Source organism: Nematostella vectensis, chromosome 12, assembly GCF_932526225.1.
Source record: "Nematostella vectensis chromosome 12, jaNemVect1.1, whole genome shotgun sequence".
Lineage (NCBI taxonomy): Eukaryota > Metazoa > Cnidaria > Anthozoa > Actiniaria > Edwardsiidae > Nematostella > Nematostella vectensis.
This window is the reverse complement of record NC_064045.1, coordinates 4,600,915-4,617,850: the sequence shown is the minus strand read 5'-3', so window position 1 is coordinate 4,617,850 and position 16,936 is coordinate 4,600,915. Positions and strand designations below refer to the sequence as shown.

The window sequence follows — 16,936 nt, the reverse complement described above, 5'->3', positions numbered from 1 at the left end:
AAAAAAAAAATCTAACAAGCCATGTTGGTGTATTGAAGAATTTTATTTTCTGTAGATTTATTTTAGACCTACCTCATCACATGATCACATAGAATACAGCCATAATCGTGTTATGTAAATGAAAATGGTGTCTGCCCCATAGAGAATATGACTGAGCCATGAGCCCCCATCCCCCCCCCAAGAAAACATTTTCTAGAATACATGATACTATGACTGTAACTTGTATTTAAAGCTGAAAAAAATCGTAGCTATGGCCATCAAGAATACAGTGAGGTCACTGAATATTTTGCAGTTATCATATAACTGATGTTAATAATTCTAGTTGATTTTCAGTATTTCTTTTATTGTGGTATTGTACAGAAATGAGTTTGTTTTACACTGTTTTGCTTTGTTTACTAGTTTTGCTAGTCACATGCCATATTTTAGTCATTATCACAAGAATTCTTAGATGGAGCTTTGGTTGAGTTAAATACCAATACTGCAAAAGTGCTCCAATCCTGTCTTTCATAACTGACCAGGCCCGTACCCAGGGGGGTGCAGTGGGTCCGAGCGCATCCCCCACAACAGCCGAAGGTCACCTTCGGTTCCCAATGGACGAGCTATTTGTAGACAAAACCATAAGGCATAAGCTAGATCACTCTGGTATGTAGCCAAATCCGACAATAAATGTTCACTACTTAGTAATCCACACCACCCTATTTACCATCTTCCATAAGTCACTCCTTACTCAATTACTATTTTTACCTTTTGTTAGTTAATCATCAATGAACTTTGAACATATACTAGCCGTAACATGCCATTGTAAATCATTTAAAACCTGAAGAAGGCAGGTATTGGCCTGCCAAAATATCGTTCTAAAAAACATAAATCTGCATTGTTGTCGACTTTTTCTTTTAAAGGTTTTATTAATTGATCAATTGTCGACGCAGACCACAAGGTCCGACGCACACCAGCAGATAGAGGCTGTCCGGTGGTTTCTTCCTACGTTTTTGTAAAATAAATGTCCCATGGAGATACTGCAAAGGCATAGAAAAATACCTTTTTGTTCTTTCGGGGATGGTCAGATCTTTATCAGGGAACTCATTTCCTCCCTCCCCCCCCCACCGAAAAATTTTTTTTTCGGATTTCGCACCCCAGAAGAAAAATCCTGGTTACTGGCCTGCTGACAAATGCCGACAACTGTAAGGAAACTTTATCAATACTCTCTGTTTAATATTTTCATATTCTGGTTCATGAGGTCACAAATACTTGGTTATATTGGTTTCTAGGATCTGATCACCAGGTTTCTTCCATGATACAGTATATCATTTTTCATAATATTTTTCATGACTTTGGTGATTTGCAAAACTGATGATTACAGAAAAACTTTTAAAATTCAAATACCATAGATTTACTGCAAAACTATCTACAATATATGAGTTGTATTATCTTTTTGTGTCAATTACTAGTCCTTTCCAGTGGATACCTCCATCCTGTGTATTCTGTTAACCTATCTGTCGTACAATACAGAGAAAAGGCATCTACCCATGCAGGGAAATGATGGACTCATAATTTAATGTGTTTATCATGATGCAACTACTTGTCGTAGTGGCTCCTCTAGGTAAGAAACAAGAGCTTCAGCCTGTAAGAATAAAAATATGAAAATGATTAATAAGGGTTGCAATGATTAGAGCTGTAGTCTCCTTGGCAACTAATCAAGCAGACAATAGCTGTGATGACCTAGCCTCATCCATAGGCATCTTATGACACAGCCCTCTGTTGTCAAACATTCACTTTGATAAGTTGTCCTCGACCCCTGGCAAAACACTAGGACTTATCTTTTCCAAAGGTGAACATTTGATTTAATATCATCAGAGTGGTATACTGGAAAACTGTTATTAGATTGCATATTATACAAGTTAAATCACAAAAAAACAAATACTTCATGGATTTGACTTGTGTGGGTTCTGGACCGCCCCTTGACTTTTGCGCTTTGACAATCTATGTACCAAAACCAGGCACAGTTGAGGTAAATAATCCCAGTAAAAATGTGTGTGAATTCGTTCTTTACTTCACTGATTTCATACTGAAATCAGTGATAACTGTTTCCCCTATAAGCCATAGACATCTCAAACTGGCTACATACAAGTCCATAGACACACAATTAACCGACAAGCCAATCAGCCTATAATCGAAGCCAAGGGACAAGGCAAGTGACGACTGAAAGGTGAAGGCTTCAATCATATCTAATGTGGGAATCTCCATGGGTGTACTACCACAATCATTAATGGAGGTCAGAAAATAAAATAGCGCCAAGTACATACCTTAGCTTTGAGCATTCCAAAACCTACAGACTCTTTTGCATAAAGACACACTAATAGATTTGCAACTCTCGCTATGACCACTTTGCCTTCCTGTTGGCATAAATGAAAGAAAGTAAATGATTTGATAGTCTTTGCTGAGTTAATGACATGTAAACAAGCCTTGGGACCCCTGCAACCTAAGCAAACACTGGCCAGGGGGTTTGGGGGGAGGGATATTATTCAACTAGGTCTGCTCAAATGAAAACAAAATTGAGCACCACTGCACTCTTGGAGGAGTAACTAGAAGCAAAGTGTACACTTAAAGGACCTGTCATGAACCTCCTTGCATAAATGGGCAATTTAATAATGTTCTGGTCTCTCCACCAGGGGGCCAATTTAAGACACATTTTAATCATTAGCAGATCTACAAGAAAGTGCTAAGGGATAACACTTGAGCAAATTTTACACCAGATTAGAATTATTTCAACATAGGTGATCTTTTTGATAGTAAGTCAACCTCTTGTGGTGATGTGCCTCTTTTCCCCCTTGCTCATGGCCATTATGTTCACCCAGCACTAGAACACCTTACCACCCATATATTGGATTGCTGCTCCCCAACCTCCCCCTGTAATGTCTCATGTGCTCCCTCCCCCTTGCTCATGGTCATTATGTTCACCCTGCACTAGTACACCTTACCACCCATATATGGGATTGCTGCTCCCCAACCTCCCCCTGTAATGTCTCATGTGCTCCCTCCCCCTTGCTCATGGTCATTATGTTCACCCTGCACTAGTACACCTTACCACCCATATATGGGATTGCTGCTCCCCAACCTCCCCCTGTAATGTTTCATGTGCTCCCTCCCCCTTGCTCATGGGCCATTATGTTCACCCTGCACTAGTACACCTTACCACCCATATATTGGATTGCTGCTCCCCAACCTCCCCCTGTAATGTTTCATGTGCTCCCTCCCCCTTGCTCATGGTCATTATGTTCACCCTGCACTAGTACACCTTACCACCCATATATTGGATTGCTGCTCCCCAACCTCCCCCTGTAATGTTTCATGTGCTCCCTCCCCCTTGCTCATGGGCCATTATGTTTGCACTGTACTATACCTCATATGCCATACATATGAGAATATAGCCTCCTTCCCAACACTCTCCCTCTAATGCTTCATGTGCTCCCCTTCCCCTTCCCCTCCTTGCCATTTAGTTCTCACTGCTATACCTCACAGTCCATAAGTGTGAGAATAAAGCCTCCTCTCCACCCTTTCCCAGTAATTCTTGATAAGCCCCCCATTCCCCACTCCTGACCATTAAATTCTCACTGCTTTACCTCACAATCCATGAAGAGCATCTTTATTTCTTCATTATGAAAAGCTATCCTGCCATTCTTCTCGTATGCAGACCAGATGCTAGATGCAATGGCAGCTGTCTTGTTTGCTTCTTTGTCACCATTGCCAGAGTATGACAGAATGGATCCTTCGTTATTCAGCAGCCTGTAAACAAAAAGCAGAGAGCACTGGTTGTTTAATAAAAGCAGAAAAATTCATATTGCCCAACAATAAAAAGATCCTGTATAAATCCACAATGCATGTGGTGGACTCTTTTCTCGCGCGACATCCTAATACTCTAATTTGCATTGTCTGAGATATCAACCCAAACACAACAGGGATATCATCAAGGGTAATCGACTCTTGCGCTTTAGCAAGTGTCTATGTTAGTATTGCTTGTGCTATTTCTGTTTAAGTTGATTGCTGAGAATAGGACCCTTTGTTGTCTAGTGATGTTGATGCCAATCAGATAGCATGTACCTACAGCGTCAATCAACAGTTTCAAATGCAAATGCATGCAAATGACCCAAGTCAATTCTTTCATGTCCATTGGAACTGTACATGAAATGACCAGTGTATGTTCCAGGGCTAAAGGCTGATTTAGACAGCATAATTTAGTCGTATGCAACATGTCTTAGCCCTGAATTACACACAACAACTTTTGTAGTCAAGCATCGAAGCGGAGTCGTGGGCTGATTTACACCCTACCAAATGAGTTGTAAGGTGTCACAAGGTGTGCTGTATAAATTTATCTTTTGGGTTACACATTGGGTAACACTATGCTTTAACTTATATGATGAAATGCTCCCTTCTTTTCAAGAGAACTCAGAATGCAGTTCTGGAATACCTTATCAGAGATTTTTTTCTCAATGCAAATACTAGGTTTGGGAAAATCTCTCACTTAAATGCATTATATAATGCATAACATTTAGCTAATAAGAACTTTTTTTCTATATAATCAATATCTACGACTTTCTAAATTACTTGATTACGTGAAAATGGATCTACTGTACGAGGCGTTTAGGAGTAATGAAAAAATGTAACCAAGTCACTCGAACTTACAGAGTGCTTATAACACCGCCAGTGTTTGCTTGTGAGAGGACTTCCGTCAAAACTTTCGGCTTGAGCATGACTGCAGGAGGAAAATCTGTAAGGTCTAATTCTTTCTTGGCAGGATAACCAGAGAAATGTGTCATTTACAGAGTGTTTCTTTCCTGGCTTCAAATCACGTGAAAAACACAAGATGGCCGACAAGCACAGGAAACCCATTGACCACAGGAAACCCGCTTAAAAGGTGAATCTGTTTCTGAACTGTTTCATTTAATATTTTAGCATTGATAATTTTTAGATTAAACATCTTTAAGTTTTGCGCAATCCTCTTTGGTGACTTCTTTGAATTCTTTGATGACTTTTTTGAGGACTCCTTTGATGACTCCTTCAGCGAACTTTTTCAACAATATAATTTTATGAGCCAGTGGTAACATACACGCGGTTATTCACAAAAATCCAAAATGGCGAAAGGAAAGAAGTTTGGAAGAAAAGATAAAAAAATTGTTGTTTTCGACGAGGAATCTAGAAGGTAAAATAGAAATCATGCATATTTGTGAAGCAAATACTCTTATTTACTCTCGGCTCTTTTCCTTTGAATCAGAAAGTCATTTTTATGCTTAAATGGGCCATGCATTTTCTCGTGGTCGTTGATTTGGATGTGTGGTTTGTGTTGGCTAAGAGGAACTGTCTAGTCTTTTGGAAAAGAGAGAGTGGCGCGATAGCTTAGTGGTACGCTTTTCGCTTCTCAAGCAAGGGGTTCGAACCGAGGTCAATTCAACTTGGGATTTTTTCAAAGGTGTCACAACCTGGAACTCTTCGTTTGGGACTGTGAATCCCTTGTCTATTTGAATAAGGAGATATATTCCTGAGATGTACACACAATCCTTTCTTTCGATTCCAGGGAATATTTGCTTGGTTTTCGTAAGCGCAAAAATGAAAGGAGAAAAAAAGCCCAGGAAGAACTGCAAACCAAATCAAGAGAGAAAATGATAGAAGTTAGAGCAGAGGTACATATTATAGCCAACCTATACACCTTTGAAATCAAGATTTTAATTCTCCCTCCTCTCTTAAAAGAGGCAGCTTCACAAAAAAAACATTGCTTGAAATTTCTTAATTTGTATTTTTGTATAGAATATTATGTTAAACATACAGTAGAACCCCGCTAACTACTGTAGAACTCGGCTAACTTGAATTTCCTGCTAACTCGAACTAAGTTCAATTTCCCTTGGACCTAATTTTGAGTCATTTTTACTCTGCTAACTTGAATTCCCCACTAACCTGAACTGGTTTTTGCTTCCCTTCATAATTAGCGGCGTTCTACTGTAGTTACCCAGTACCAATGGCCAAAATACTCACCCATAGCCTTATTACCATAAATCAGTTTCGAAAGCTGTGAAACACACATTTCAGCTTCTGAAAAAAAAAAACAGGTCTGTGAAATGGGTTAATAGCTGCCTTTTACCAGATTTGAACTTTTTCCTGATTCATGTTCTTTTTAACAGAATAAAAGAAAGATGCTTGACGAAATGAGAAAACAAACAGAGCAGCTAGGTAAGGTGTATGCTAGGTTGTACCAAGACTTCTACTTAATATATGGACATAGGTGAATTTGACAGAGGGTGAGGGGGGATATGTACCTTCACAGATCGTCTTAGAAAGAGAGAATACATTCAGCCACTAAAGCACACAGTAATAGTAATAGCAGGGTTAGAGCAAGCGAATCAAATGTGCAAGAAGGGTTTGGCAGTTTTTCAATAGAAAAAGACAGCATCTGAGCTCTATCTATGTTTTCCTTGAATGTATTTTATAGTTATAACAGTGTAGATCTTGAACCATTTAGAGGCTCTACAGTCAGATGCTGGAGATGATGAAGATGGTGCCAGCAGTCTAGCTGTTGATACAACATACGATCACCCTGAACATGTCGTCACAGTTACCAGTATAACTGATGTTGACTTAGATGGAGGCTTGACAACAATAGGACCAAATAAGGTATGCAAATATAGACTGCCATGAAGTACACCATTTTAGTGGGCCAGCATTTCCTTGCCTTGGACATGCTCTTATTTTTATTTACTATGAAGTTTTAGTGCTTTTTTGGTAGTGCTTCTATTTCTGGCACAATGCAACTCTAGTGTAAAAGAAATAAAGCTACAAAAAACTTCACAGTACAGTAAAACAAATGTAAATGTAGATCCAAATAGCCTAGCAGATAAGCCCAAGAATTCTAAAGAATTCTTTAGATAGTGAAGGCCAAATGAGAGAAGATAGATGGTATTTGAATAGGAGTAATTTTGTTATTTTGGGCTATAGTCGATGGGAGTTTACAGTGTTCAGACAAACCACACCATTTACCTTGAAGATCAGCTTAAAAGATAAGACTTCTGACTTGATGTTTGTTGTAAATAATAACTATCAGGTACATCTGGTTAAGTTGGGCATTGAAGTGTCGATTGATGGATGTTCTATGAGGGGATAGTCAGGGTATATCAAAATTAGTTGTGTCACCAAATTGGAAAAACAAACCAGCCTGTTCAAAAACCCTGGCTACCAGTCTGAGACATGAAGAGATGATCAACCTATTTCAATTATTTTCTAGGGTCTAGAATCCATTCAAGCTAAAGTGCCAAGTATCAAGCCTAAAACAAGTGAGGATCAGAAAAAGACAGACTCAAACCAATACAGGTAAGCTGAATTTGCTGATTCCTGCTTAATTTGAGTGCATTTCATTGATGTGCATATTCTAGGCTGGTTACAGGGAATGGTAAATGTTGTGGTTTGAAATGCTTCTTGGTTTGAAATTGTTAAAACCAGTTTGAAAAAAATTCAAACCAAGAAGCATTTCAAACCACAACAAATGTGGCATGGTTTGAATTTTTTTCAAACTGGTTTTAACAATTTCAAACCAAGAAGCATTTCAAACCACAACATAAATATATCTACAAAAATATTAAGACATTTCAAAACCCAAACAACAGTATCCCACAAGGCCGCTGCGCATTTTTCTAGCTAAAGTTTTCCCAACACCTGCCACTATCATATAAAAATTCCTGACGTTTTCCAAAATTATAAGGAAGTGACCAGAATGGGCGTAGCTGTGCCCCCCAATATTTTCTTAATGTTTCTGTATCGTGCCCCCCCAATAATTCAAGGCCTGTTACGGCTATGGGCTGCAAATTGCTGTATAAAAGACACAACGTTGCTGGACCCAACAATGCTGTGAGCTTTTTCCAAAAATGTTGGCATTGTTCTATGTTTACCATTTAAAAAGCGTCAGCATTTCTGAAAACCGTATTGCCTGGTTGAATAGCATCTTTCAACACTGTGTTCAAACAGCACCAACATTGCTGGGCCAGAAAGTTTCACTGTTTAAGCCACCAATGTCTTGCCCTTCTGGTCAGCAATGTCTCGCCCTTTTGGCCAGCAATAAAGATAAAAGGTTGGCGGACTAATTCACAGCACTTCCCGTGTACAAACAGTAGCAGCGTTTCTGTGTTTGTTTTGTTGGCTTTTTCTTTTGCAAGTGGATTTAATCCATACTGCGACCCCATATTTGCGATTTTTTAATCCCTAATACACTTCAACAGAAATAACAAGAGCAAGTTCAAGCCCAGAGGGAAAGTCAACAAAAATAAATCGAAGTTTACCAAGAAACCGAATTCTAGTCAGAATAATGATAGCAGAAATCCAAAGAAAAGAAAAAAATTGAAGTAATAAAATGCTTCATGTTTGACATCTTTTTTCGTCTTCAAAAACATATCTTCAGTATATTATCGAAGGAGTATTTTTCTGTGCGCAGATATTTTTGCACCTCCTCACCTTTTTTTAAAATTTCGGTGCGATTTTTTTACACACAAATATTGTTTATTTTTGCACCAGTTTTACAAAGAGTGTTTTTCCCTCATAATGTAAATATTTTAGCATAAAAGCATGTCCAATTTTACACTGTTACTAAAAGGAGGCGAGAAATGACTATGAGCCACCGGTAAAACACATGAACCTGGTACCAGTAGCAGGAAAAAAATTCATGCCAGACTGAAAAGCTTAACTTTTATCAATATCCGAACGTAGAAAAATCCCTCCTTTTCAATAATGTGATCTTATATTTTAAAAGGGTAATTCCATTTATCGAAAGTCTGTGTTTCTGACTGAAAATCGTAATTTGTTATTTATATGTTTTTACTTCATAACATGACGCATCACATCAGACTGTTCGCTCTTGTAGTGCGAAAATTTGGTTTGAAATTTGGATTTCTACATGGAATTAAATAGTGTGATTTTTAAAAACCCTTGGTTGAATTTTCTAACACCTGCTATTTCGACGGGATTTCACCAACCGAAAACGTGAGTAATTTCCAATTGTATTTTGTTGTGTATTTATCATTTGTTTTGACGTTTTGACTATTTCTATCGATTGTTTTTATGATGCTTTATAAATTGTCCATGATAATACATTGTTACAAACATTAAACAATACTTGGATTGACACCCGGTGCTGTTCAGCGCCCCCTGTTTTTTGTGTTATCTCTCGCTTCATTTGATCCCTAATCGTTTCCGAAAAGTAGCTATACGAAATCCCAGGTCGCATTAACATCACAGCACGGCTACGCGATTTCGCGAGAAAGGAAATGAAATTTTGAGAATGCAGTCGGAATAATATAACGCGAGTATTTCTGTTTTTGTCAAAATTTTAAGCGGTTTTACGTGGGGCCGCTGCACTGGACCGTAATGATTTATTGTTCTCTTAACCAGACAACTGGATTTTACCGCACTGTGGCCACCAGTAAAATGTTTGCTAGTCAATTAGCATGCAAGAACCACAGTTTTACTTGCCAAAAGCCTCATAGACTGGTTTTCAAAATCCCGTGCAACAAAATGTAATTATTAAAGTGTAATATTCAAGCCGGAACAAAAGAGAACAAAGGCATTCCAGGGTATTAGTACTAAATAAACTTAATAGTATTTTACGGGTTTTTGAAAAACACTCTATATAGGAGTATTTGATCATGCACTGATGAGCAATAAGATTTTTTTTGCCTCGCTGGCTGGCTAATGAAACTCATGTCAATCAGATAGCAGGTTTCTTGCATCCTTATTGGCTTACTTCACAAAACTGTCAAGGTGGCCACGGTAGCGCGCGTCGTATCAGATAACACGTTTCTCGCATCCTTATTGGCTTACTTCACAAAAATTTCAAGGTGGCCACGGTAGCGCGCGTTGTATCAGATAACACATTTCTCGCATCCTTATTGGCTTATTTAACAATACTGTCAAGGTGACCACGGTAGCGTGCGTCGTATCAGATAACACGTTTCTCGCATCCTTATTGGTTTACTTCACAAAACTGTCAAGGTGGCCACGATAGCGCGCGTCGCATTGTCAAAGAGACTTAAACTTACAGGAGTACGCCCATGATAAGGGAATTCATAAGGGAATTCACAATTTAAAAAAAAACTTTTCATGGCAACTTAGTGAATCTTTTATCATTAGGACTCTGCCATACGCATCAGAATGGGCGGAGCCTTGACTACGGATGATCCAGGAAAACTTGATTACAGGAAACGCAGCATCTACCTTAGCAACGTCGAGACTTACGGATGGTAAGCTAGCCCCAGGCCTAAACCCTCTAGCGAGTAGCTGATTAGCCTGCAAGGCATAATGGGAATGGCCAAGAGTGTTGTATTTCCTCATTCTTGATCCATCCCATGTTCCTTTGCAAAATACCTTGAACCTACCTTCCCATGATGCATAGTGTGGTGTTAATGTTTAAGTTAAATTCAAAGCTTGGTTCAATAGCCCATTTCCGAGTTACCCTTCACTGCTTTTAAAGAAAAGATGTAAATCGAGGCCCTGTACCCATTCTGTTACATTTACTGTTTCAACACAGGGCCTCGACTTGAAGCTTTTCTTTTAGACAAGTCGAGCATAATTCGGTAATGGGCTATTTTAAGGCTGTAAGTATTTGAGGAATTTTCTGGTAACATTTTGTTACGAACTTCATAAATTTCATAAGTTTCATAAGTTTCAGTCCGCCAATTGTTCTAAAGCGCATTGAATCTATCTTTGCGACGCTAGATGGCTATGTTGTCTAAGTGAAGCTTATGTCAATAAGATCGTACGTATTTTGTATTTTTATTGACTTATTTTCAAGTCTGCCAAGGTAGCCACGGTAGCGCGCTTCGCAGCGTAAAGCCTCGTGCAAACGTGTCAATAGCAGACAACATTGCTGACGCCAGTGACAACAAGACAAAGGAAATGTTGTCGAACTACTTCACAGCATCTTTCAACATAGTGTGCAAACAGCACCAACATTGCTGGGCCAGCAATGTCTCGCCCTTCTGCCAGCAATGTCTCGCCCTTCTGCCAGCAATGTCTCGCCCTTTTGGCCAGCAATTCTCGCCCTTTTGGTTAGCAATATCTCGCCCTTTTGGCCAGCAATATCTCGCCCTTTTGGCCAGCAATATCTCGCCCTTCTGGCCAGCAATATCTCGCCCTTTTGGCCAGCAATATCTTGCCCTTTTGGCCAGCAATATCTCGCCCTTCTGGCCAGCACTATCTCGCCCTTTTGGCCAGCAATATCTCGCCCTTTTGGCCAGCAATACCTCGCCCTTTTGGCCAGCAATGTCTTTTGGCCAGCAATATCTCGCCCTTTTGGCCAGAAATTCTCGCCCTTTTGGCCAGCAATGTCTCGCCCTTTTGGCCAGCAATGTCTCGCCCTTTTGGCCAGCAATATCTCGCCCTTCTGGCCCGCAATATCTCGCCCTTTTGGCCAGCAATATCTCGCCCTTCTGGCCAGCAATATCTCGCCCTTCTGGCCAGCAATATCTCGCCCTTTTGGCCAGCAATGTTTTTTGCGCTACTTACGGACACACGGCACCTCTTGTCTTGTGCAGGATTTCCCCCGTTCGCCCAATCACCATCCACCAAAAGGCTCTATTCTGTCTCTGGATCACTATGGCAACCGGTTGGCTTATACTGCGCATGCTCGCATTGCGAGAAAAGTGGAAGAGCAAAGAGCCTAAAGACGCAGAGTCGGACCCAGTCCCTGACAGTCCACACGAAGGTAAAATACGGTGCAGGAGGGATGGGACGAGGGGGCTGTGTGAATGGAAAGTTTATTTTTTTTTGTCATTAATCTTTCTACACGAACCATGTTCTTCGCTGTTAGCAAAGCAACACCATGCGCAAAATCGCGCGTTTTATGAAAAATGGCGGCCCATGTAACAAATTTAAAGTCACTTCAAAACCTGGTACATGTAATGTTCTAAACCTTTTTTCTAAGCCGACTCCTAGCATTCGCCATAAAAAGCGGGTTCTCAGAACCTACAAAGTTTTATTTGCATTCAAGTATATCAAACAGGTTTTACCCTTTTTTGGCAGACAAAGAAGAGGGATTGGTTTCCCTCAACCCCGTGACGCCGACAAAAGCTCGTAAGTAAAATCAACTCTTTTGATCTCACGTACGATACGGTAGCTCCTTGCTGATCAGAAGCTCATAAGAGCCTGTGTGGGGGGAAGGGGAGAGAGTTATATAGCACTGTTCCCTTCCATTGTTTTACCTCGTTCTCTAATTCGCTACATTGGCCTCGACTGTTTCAGACAATGCCATGCATAAACTTTTCGGTGTATTTGACATCCCTCATTCAACACGACCCCCCTTTGTCAACAGCGTGTGTCTCACGGTTCGGTCGCGGCGATGCCACTGAAGTCAGCGAGACCATCCAGCATATTGCGTCATCCGAAGACGCCAAGCCTTGGCTGAAGAAAGGGGAGACGCTCATCGAGTGGCTGAAGGAGACTGGGCCCGACCAACCTCGACTCGAGGAATTCCTCGCTAAGGCTACAGTCTTTGGGTTTATCATGCTGTACTTTTGGCTTTGCGACTTTCAGCACATTTGGTAAGAAGATAAATTATCTTTTGGATACATTACTCGTCGTTATTTTCACATACATGTGGAGAACTCTCTCTCTCTCTCTCTCTCTCTCTCTCTCTCTCTCTCTCTCTCTCTCTCTTATTTCAGAAAATAGTAAATGTTCAGATGTTCAGTACTGGCGTGACATGTTCAATACTTGCGTGACATGATCAGTACTCGCGTTTATGTGCTTAGTACTAGCGTGAAATGTGAAATGTTCATTACTCGCGTAAAATATGTAGTCTTCGGCGAAATTGTCAGTAAATCGCGTGACATGGTTCATTACTCGAGTGGAAGGTCCAGTACTTGCGTGACTTTTCAACGACTTGTGCGACATGTCTTTTACTTGCGTGACATGTCCAGTGCGCCTGCACAAACTGATCACGTGTTTTTGAGTGTCAAATTCAAGCCAAAATAAACCCAGAAATTGCTGCGCCTTCGCCAGAAAGCGACAAAAAAATCTTTAAAAGAAAAAAACCCTTTCTGACAAAGAAACTTTCTGTCTTATACGAAAGCGCTAAATTTTTGTTGTTGTTATTTTGCCTCTGAAAGCCTGAGCGCGAGTTTGCCATAAAAAAAAAACTCACGTGTTAACGCAAGTCGCCTGTTACTAACTAGCCCACTTCCTGTTCCCAGGCCCAAGACGGACAAGCAGTACTCACGTGACATGTTTGTGTTTCTATTCTCCGTGCTCGTGCTGGTCGCGTTCGTGTTCACGGTCAGGAAAACGCCCGAGAAGCTGCTCAACCGCGACCAGACGGAGGAGTGGAAGGGATGGATGCAGGTGGGGGGTTGGTTTTTATTCGGAGTTTTCGTTTTTTTCCTATGACATACGCATTGGTTATGCCAGGTGCACACTAGTGACATAAAGTCATAGGCGCGCGCGCACTTTTATGTTCGTTTGTTAAGCCCGACATAACGACATGGACATAATGACATAAAAGAAAAGTAAACCCCTTTTTTTCTATTCCATTGAACATAAGAACATAAGGGTGCGCCCATGTCGCTATGTCGTTATGTCACTAGTGTGCACCCGGCATTAGATGTTTTTAAATCCGACAATGACCTATCTGAAGATGCGACTCGTCCTAACGTGGTCATCAATTTGCGGGCATATTATTATTTATTTTTATTTATTTTTATTTATTTATGAAGCATACTTTTACCATAATGTTAACCTTAACAATAGAAAAACATTGGACGTAACGACAACAACAACAACGAAAAATGACATACATTATCATAAATACCAAGTCTAATGGCTAAAAAGCCGCAAGGTTTTTTAGAAGCACAATCTCCAAAGCTAAGGTGTTTTGGTCATATATTTGATTGACTGAAGTACTAAAGCAATTTTCTGCCACGTTCACCGACTGAGCAAATTTCCAGATTGGATAATTTTTCAAAGCGGGCATCAAACAGTTTTTCACAATTGTGCCTGGTGCACACTAGTGAAACTGTTTGATGCCCGCTTTGAAAAAATATTCAATCTGGAAATTTGCTCAGTCGGTGAACGTGGCAGAGAATTGCTTCAGTGCTTCAGTACACTCAAATATATGTGTGCACCAGGCATTAGCAGAGCATGATGGGAGGGGATTTTTTTGTTTTCTATCCCTTGCTTGCCTTCAGGTTCAGTTCGTGTGGTATCACTACTTTGATGCACAGGAAGTGTTCAACTCCATCAGGTGCTACATAGGGGCCTACGTCTGGATGACAGGGTTCGGTGAGTCACGCCACACGATGTCGTGACGCCTGCGAGTCACGCAACGTGAGCCTTGAAGGCTGGTTCTCACTAGGGCGCAGGCGCAAGCGTAAGCGCAGACGGAAGCGCAACACAAGATAGAATCGGTCAAACACAAGCACAAGCGCAAGAAAATCAAGCAGTTGCGATCTCTTGCACTTGCTCTTGCACTTTCGTTCCAGTGAGAATCGGAAAATTACGTTCGCTGCGCTTGCGCTTACGTCCAAGTGAGAACCCACCTTCACATGTCATGACGCCTGCGAGTAGTTTCCATGACACCATGACACTCTTACTTGAGTCACGTATATCGAATCACGCAACACATGCTGTGACATATCATCTCGTATCGCTAACGTGACACCAAGTAACGCAATCCTTTTTTACCAGATAACTTCTCTTTTTTTGCGTTACATCGAATCACGCAACACATTCTGTAGCATAGCACCACGTGTTACCTGCGTGACAGGAAGTAACGCAATGCTTGTTTGCCAGGTAACTTCTCGTACTTCTGGATAAAGAAAGACTATTCCATTTTCCGTCTTCTAAAAATGATGTTCCGGCTTAACTTTCTGGTTGTCATGGTGATGGCAGTGACCAATCACGAGTTTGTGCGTTACTACATCTGCGCCATGCACACCTATTGGTTCCTGTCTGTCTACGTCATGATGGCGGTAGGCAAGCAGCACAACGCGGTAAGGGAGCTGGGTACGAGGGTTTCCTCATGAAAAACGCAAGACTAGTTCCAGTACCGCGCGGTTAAACCAGCCGTTTTGTTTTGAAATGGCGGCTTTTTACCGGCGAACTTTCACATTTTGGCGAATGCTAAGAAAACAAGCGCGAAGCTAAGGCTATAATTTTCTCCATGACTTCCTCTTTATCAAACAAATCTGTTATCTTTTGTACAGTATGGTATTAATGCGGTACACTTAGTCAAAACAGCGACTGAAGTCGGCCTTTCGTACCTTTACTCAAACGATTCAACACTACGATTGTCTTTGTCTTCGCCAGAAAACGCGCATGCGCATACGTTATTCAGCACTGTCGTATTCATGCCCTGACGCCTTTCCACAGGATTCCCAATGCTAGAAAACATCACAGTTCGTGATAACCCATCGGGAAGACTCGGCTATCAGGCCAGTTGTGTCTTGAATCTCAAAATTGAGCGATCGCTATTTTTTTTTTTTTTTTTTTTACTTTTGTTTCAGAACCGTAAAGTAATGGCTGCAAAGTTCATCATCTACTTAGTATTTAATCTTCTTATATTTGACGTCCCCGGGGCGTCCTGGAAGATATTCTGGCCATTCCAGTTCATCCTTAACGTCAAGGGGAACTTGAGATACTGGATTTTTCGATCAACGTGAGTATCGAGATTATACGGCGGCGAATCCAGGGGCGTCCTGCTACGACCAAAAGGGTTGAGCCTTGACATCCGTTTGGTCCCAAGACTATTAAAAGGGCTGAGCCTTGAGATCCGTTTGGTCCCAAGGCTCAAAATGATGATGATGACTATGGTGATGGTGGTGATGGTGGCGGTGGCGGTGGCGGTGGCGGTGGCGGTGGCGGTGGCGGTGGCGGTGGCGGTGGCGGTGGCGGTGGCGGTGGCGGTGGCGGTGGCGGTGGTGCTGGTGGTGCTGGTGCTGGTGCTGGTGATGATGATGGTGACGGTGATGTTGATAGTAATAATAATTTGTCCGATCTCCAACTAACTGTCCGATATCTCCAGACTGGACCACCTCGCTACCTGGGTGGGGATGCTCTGCGCGTACAACTACCCCTACTTAGAGCGCCTCCTATCCTGGTTAGACCGATCACATGAGAGCGACCGCGAGAAGCACCGAGCCTGGCTCCTCAAGGGCGCTATTACACTCATCGTATTAGGCGCGGTCACCCTGTGGTCCCACTACATTCTGATGCTAGATCGCAAGACTTATATGGTCATACACCCGTTTACTTCTTGGATTCCTATCCTGGGATATATTTGGTTGAGAAACTGCTTTCCGTACTTGCGCAAAACGTACTTGAATCTCTTCGCTTGGCTTGGGAAGATAACCTTAGAAACTTACCTATCGCAGATTCACATTTATATGATCGCGGACGCACAGAAGCAGGTTGTCTACATACCGAGATACCCTATGTTGAACTTTCTCCTCTCCACAGTCATCTACGTAGCGTTGTCCTATGTTCTTTTTCACAAGACTCTGTTTTTCAACTCTTATATTTTCCCCAAGAACATGCGGGTTGTTTGTAAGAACTTAATCTTGGGCTCGCTGTGGTTAGGTGCGTGTTATCTTTTTGCATTCGTGCTGACGTCCGCGCATGTTTGGTAAAGATTTACAACACTACTTTACAGACAATTGATGTTTAGGAAACCTCTCGTTTGCGGACGCTGATGCTTAGGGAACCTCTCGTTTGCGGACAGTTTAATTACTCTATTTTACGGATATTCTTATACACGGGGAACCTCTATTTCATGGACATAATAAAATCGATGGATACATGTTTTTCTAAGTCTGTCTCAACTGCGGTGAGTGTCTCTAAAGAAGCCCTTTTCACAAGAAGTTTAGGCTTTGCTACAAGTCTGGAGTAATATGAGAATAAAGATGGCCAGCTTCTACAT

General features: G+C 41.3%; 3 protein-coding genes across 4 annotated transcripts; 2 read left to right on the top strand and 1 right to left on the bottom strand.

Annotated features, from left to right (window-relative positions):
- Positions 1–1,191: 1,191 nt before the first annotated feature.
- LOC5509614 (ragulator complex protein LAMTOR2) lies at positions 1,192–4,890 on the bottom strand. The gene is made up of 4 exons (XM_001630073.3): positions 4,681–4,890; positions 3,621–3,783; positions 2,304–2,393; positions 1,192–1,621 (listed from the first exon to the last, which is right to left on the bottom strand). The coding sequence occupies exons 1-4, from the start codon at positions 4,812–4,814 to the stop codon at positions 1,565–1,567; spliced, it is 444 nt and encodes a 147-aa protein (XP_001630123.2). The 5' UTR covers positions 4,815–4,890; the 3' UTR covers positions 1,192–1,564.
- A 76-nt stretch (positions 4,891–4,966) lies between these two features.
- Positions 4,967–8,401, top strand: LOC5509626 (nucleolar protein 12). The gene is made up of 6 exons (XM_001630102.3): positions 4,967–5,197; positions 5,570–5,675; positions 6,171–6,219; positions 6,509–6,660; positions 7,268–7,353; positions 8,256–8,401. Exons 1-6 carry the CDS (start codon positions 5,130–5,132, stop codon positions 8,380–8,382), a joined length of 588 nt encoding a protein of 195 aa, XP_001630152.1. The 5' UTR covers positions 4,967–5,129; the 3' UTR covers positions 8,383–8,401.
- A 403-nt stretch (positions 8,402–8,804) lies between these two features.
- Positions 8,805–16,933, top strand: LOC5509630 (protein REDUCED WALL ACETYLATION 1). Of its 2 annotated transcripts, none has more exons than XM_048719416.1 (10): positions 8,805–9,012; positions 10,159–10,268; positions 11,562–11,731; positions 12,049–12,099; positions 12,338–12,566; positions 13,218–13,365; positions 14,244–14,301; positions 14,812–15,011; positions 15,525–15,676; positions 16,043–16,933. In XM_048719416.1, the coding sequence occupies exons 2-10, from the start codon at positions 10,180–10,182 to the stop codon at positions 16,644–16,646; spliced, it is 1,701 nt and encodes a 566-aa protein (XP_048575373.1). In that variant the 5' UTR covers positions 8,805–9,012; positions 10,159–10,179; the 3' UTR covers positions 16,647–16,933. The 2 variants fall into 2 exon arrangements, with proteins under 2 accessions (XP_048575373.1, XP_001630151.2); XM_001630101.3 differs by having other exon boundaries at positions 14,208–14,301.
- Positions 16,934–16,936: the final 3 nt, after the last annotated feature.

Bases quoted from the DNA above. Each gene is read 5' to 3' on its own strand.
- LOC5509614 (XM_001630073.3), bottom strand. From the start codon at position 4,814: ATGACACATTTCTCTGGTTATCCTGCCAAGAAAGAATTAGACCTTACA. The intron at 3,784-4,680 runs GTAAGTTCGAGT...TTTTGTTTACAG, and splicing joins GGCGGTGTTATAAGCACTCT to GCTGCTGAATAACGAAGGAT. The intron at 1,622-2,303 runs GTATGTACTTGG...TTATTCTTACAG, and splicing joins TTGGAATGCTCAAAGCTAAG to GCTGAAGCTCTTGTTTCTTA.
- LOC5509626 (XM_001630102.3), top strand. From the start codon at position 5,130: ATGGCGAAAGGAAAGAAGTTTGGAAGAAAAGATAAAAAAATTGTTGTT. The intron at 5,676-6,170 runs GTACATATTATA...TCTTTTTAACAG, and splicing joins TGATAGAAGTTAGAGCAGAG to AATAAAAGAAAGATGCTTGA. The intron at 6,220-6,508 runs GTAAGGTGTATG...TGAACCATTTAG, and splicing joins AAAACAAACAGAGCAGCTAG to AGGCTCTACAGTCAGATGCT.
- LOC5509630 (XM_001630101.3), top strand. From the start codon at position 10,180: ATGGGCGGAGCCTTGACTACGGATGATCCAGGAAAACTTGATTACAGG. The intron at 10,269-11,561 runs GTAAGCTAGCCC...TGTCTTGTGCAG, and splicing joins AACGTCGAGACTTACGGATG to GATTTCCCCCGTTCGCCCAA. The intron at 15,012-15,524 runs GTAAGGGAGCTG...CTTTTGTTTCAG, and splicing joins TAGGCAAGCAGCACAACGCG to AACCGTAAAGTAATGGCTGC.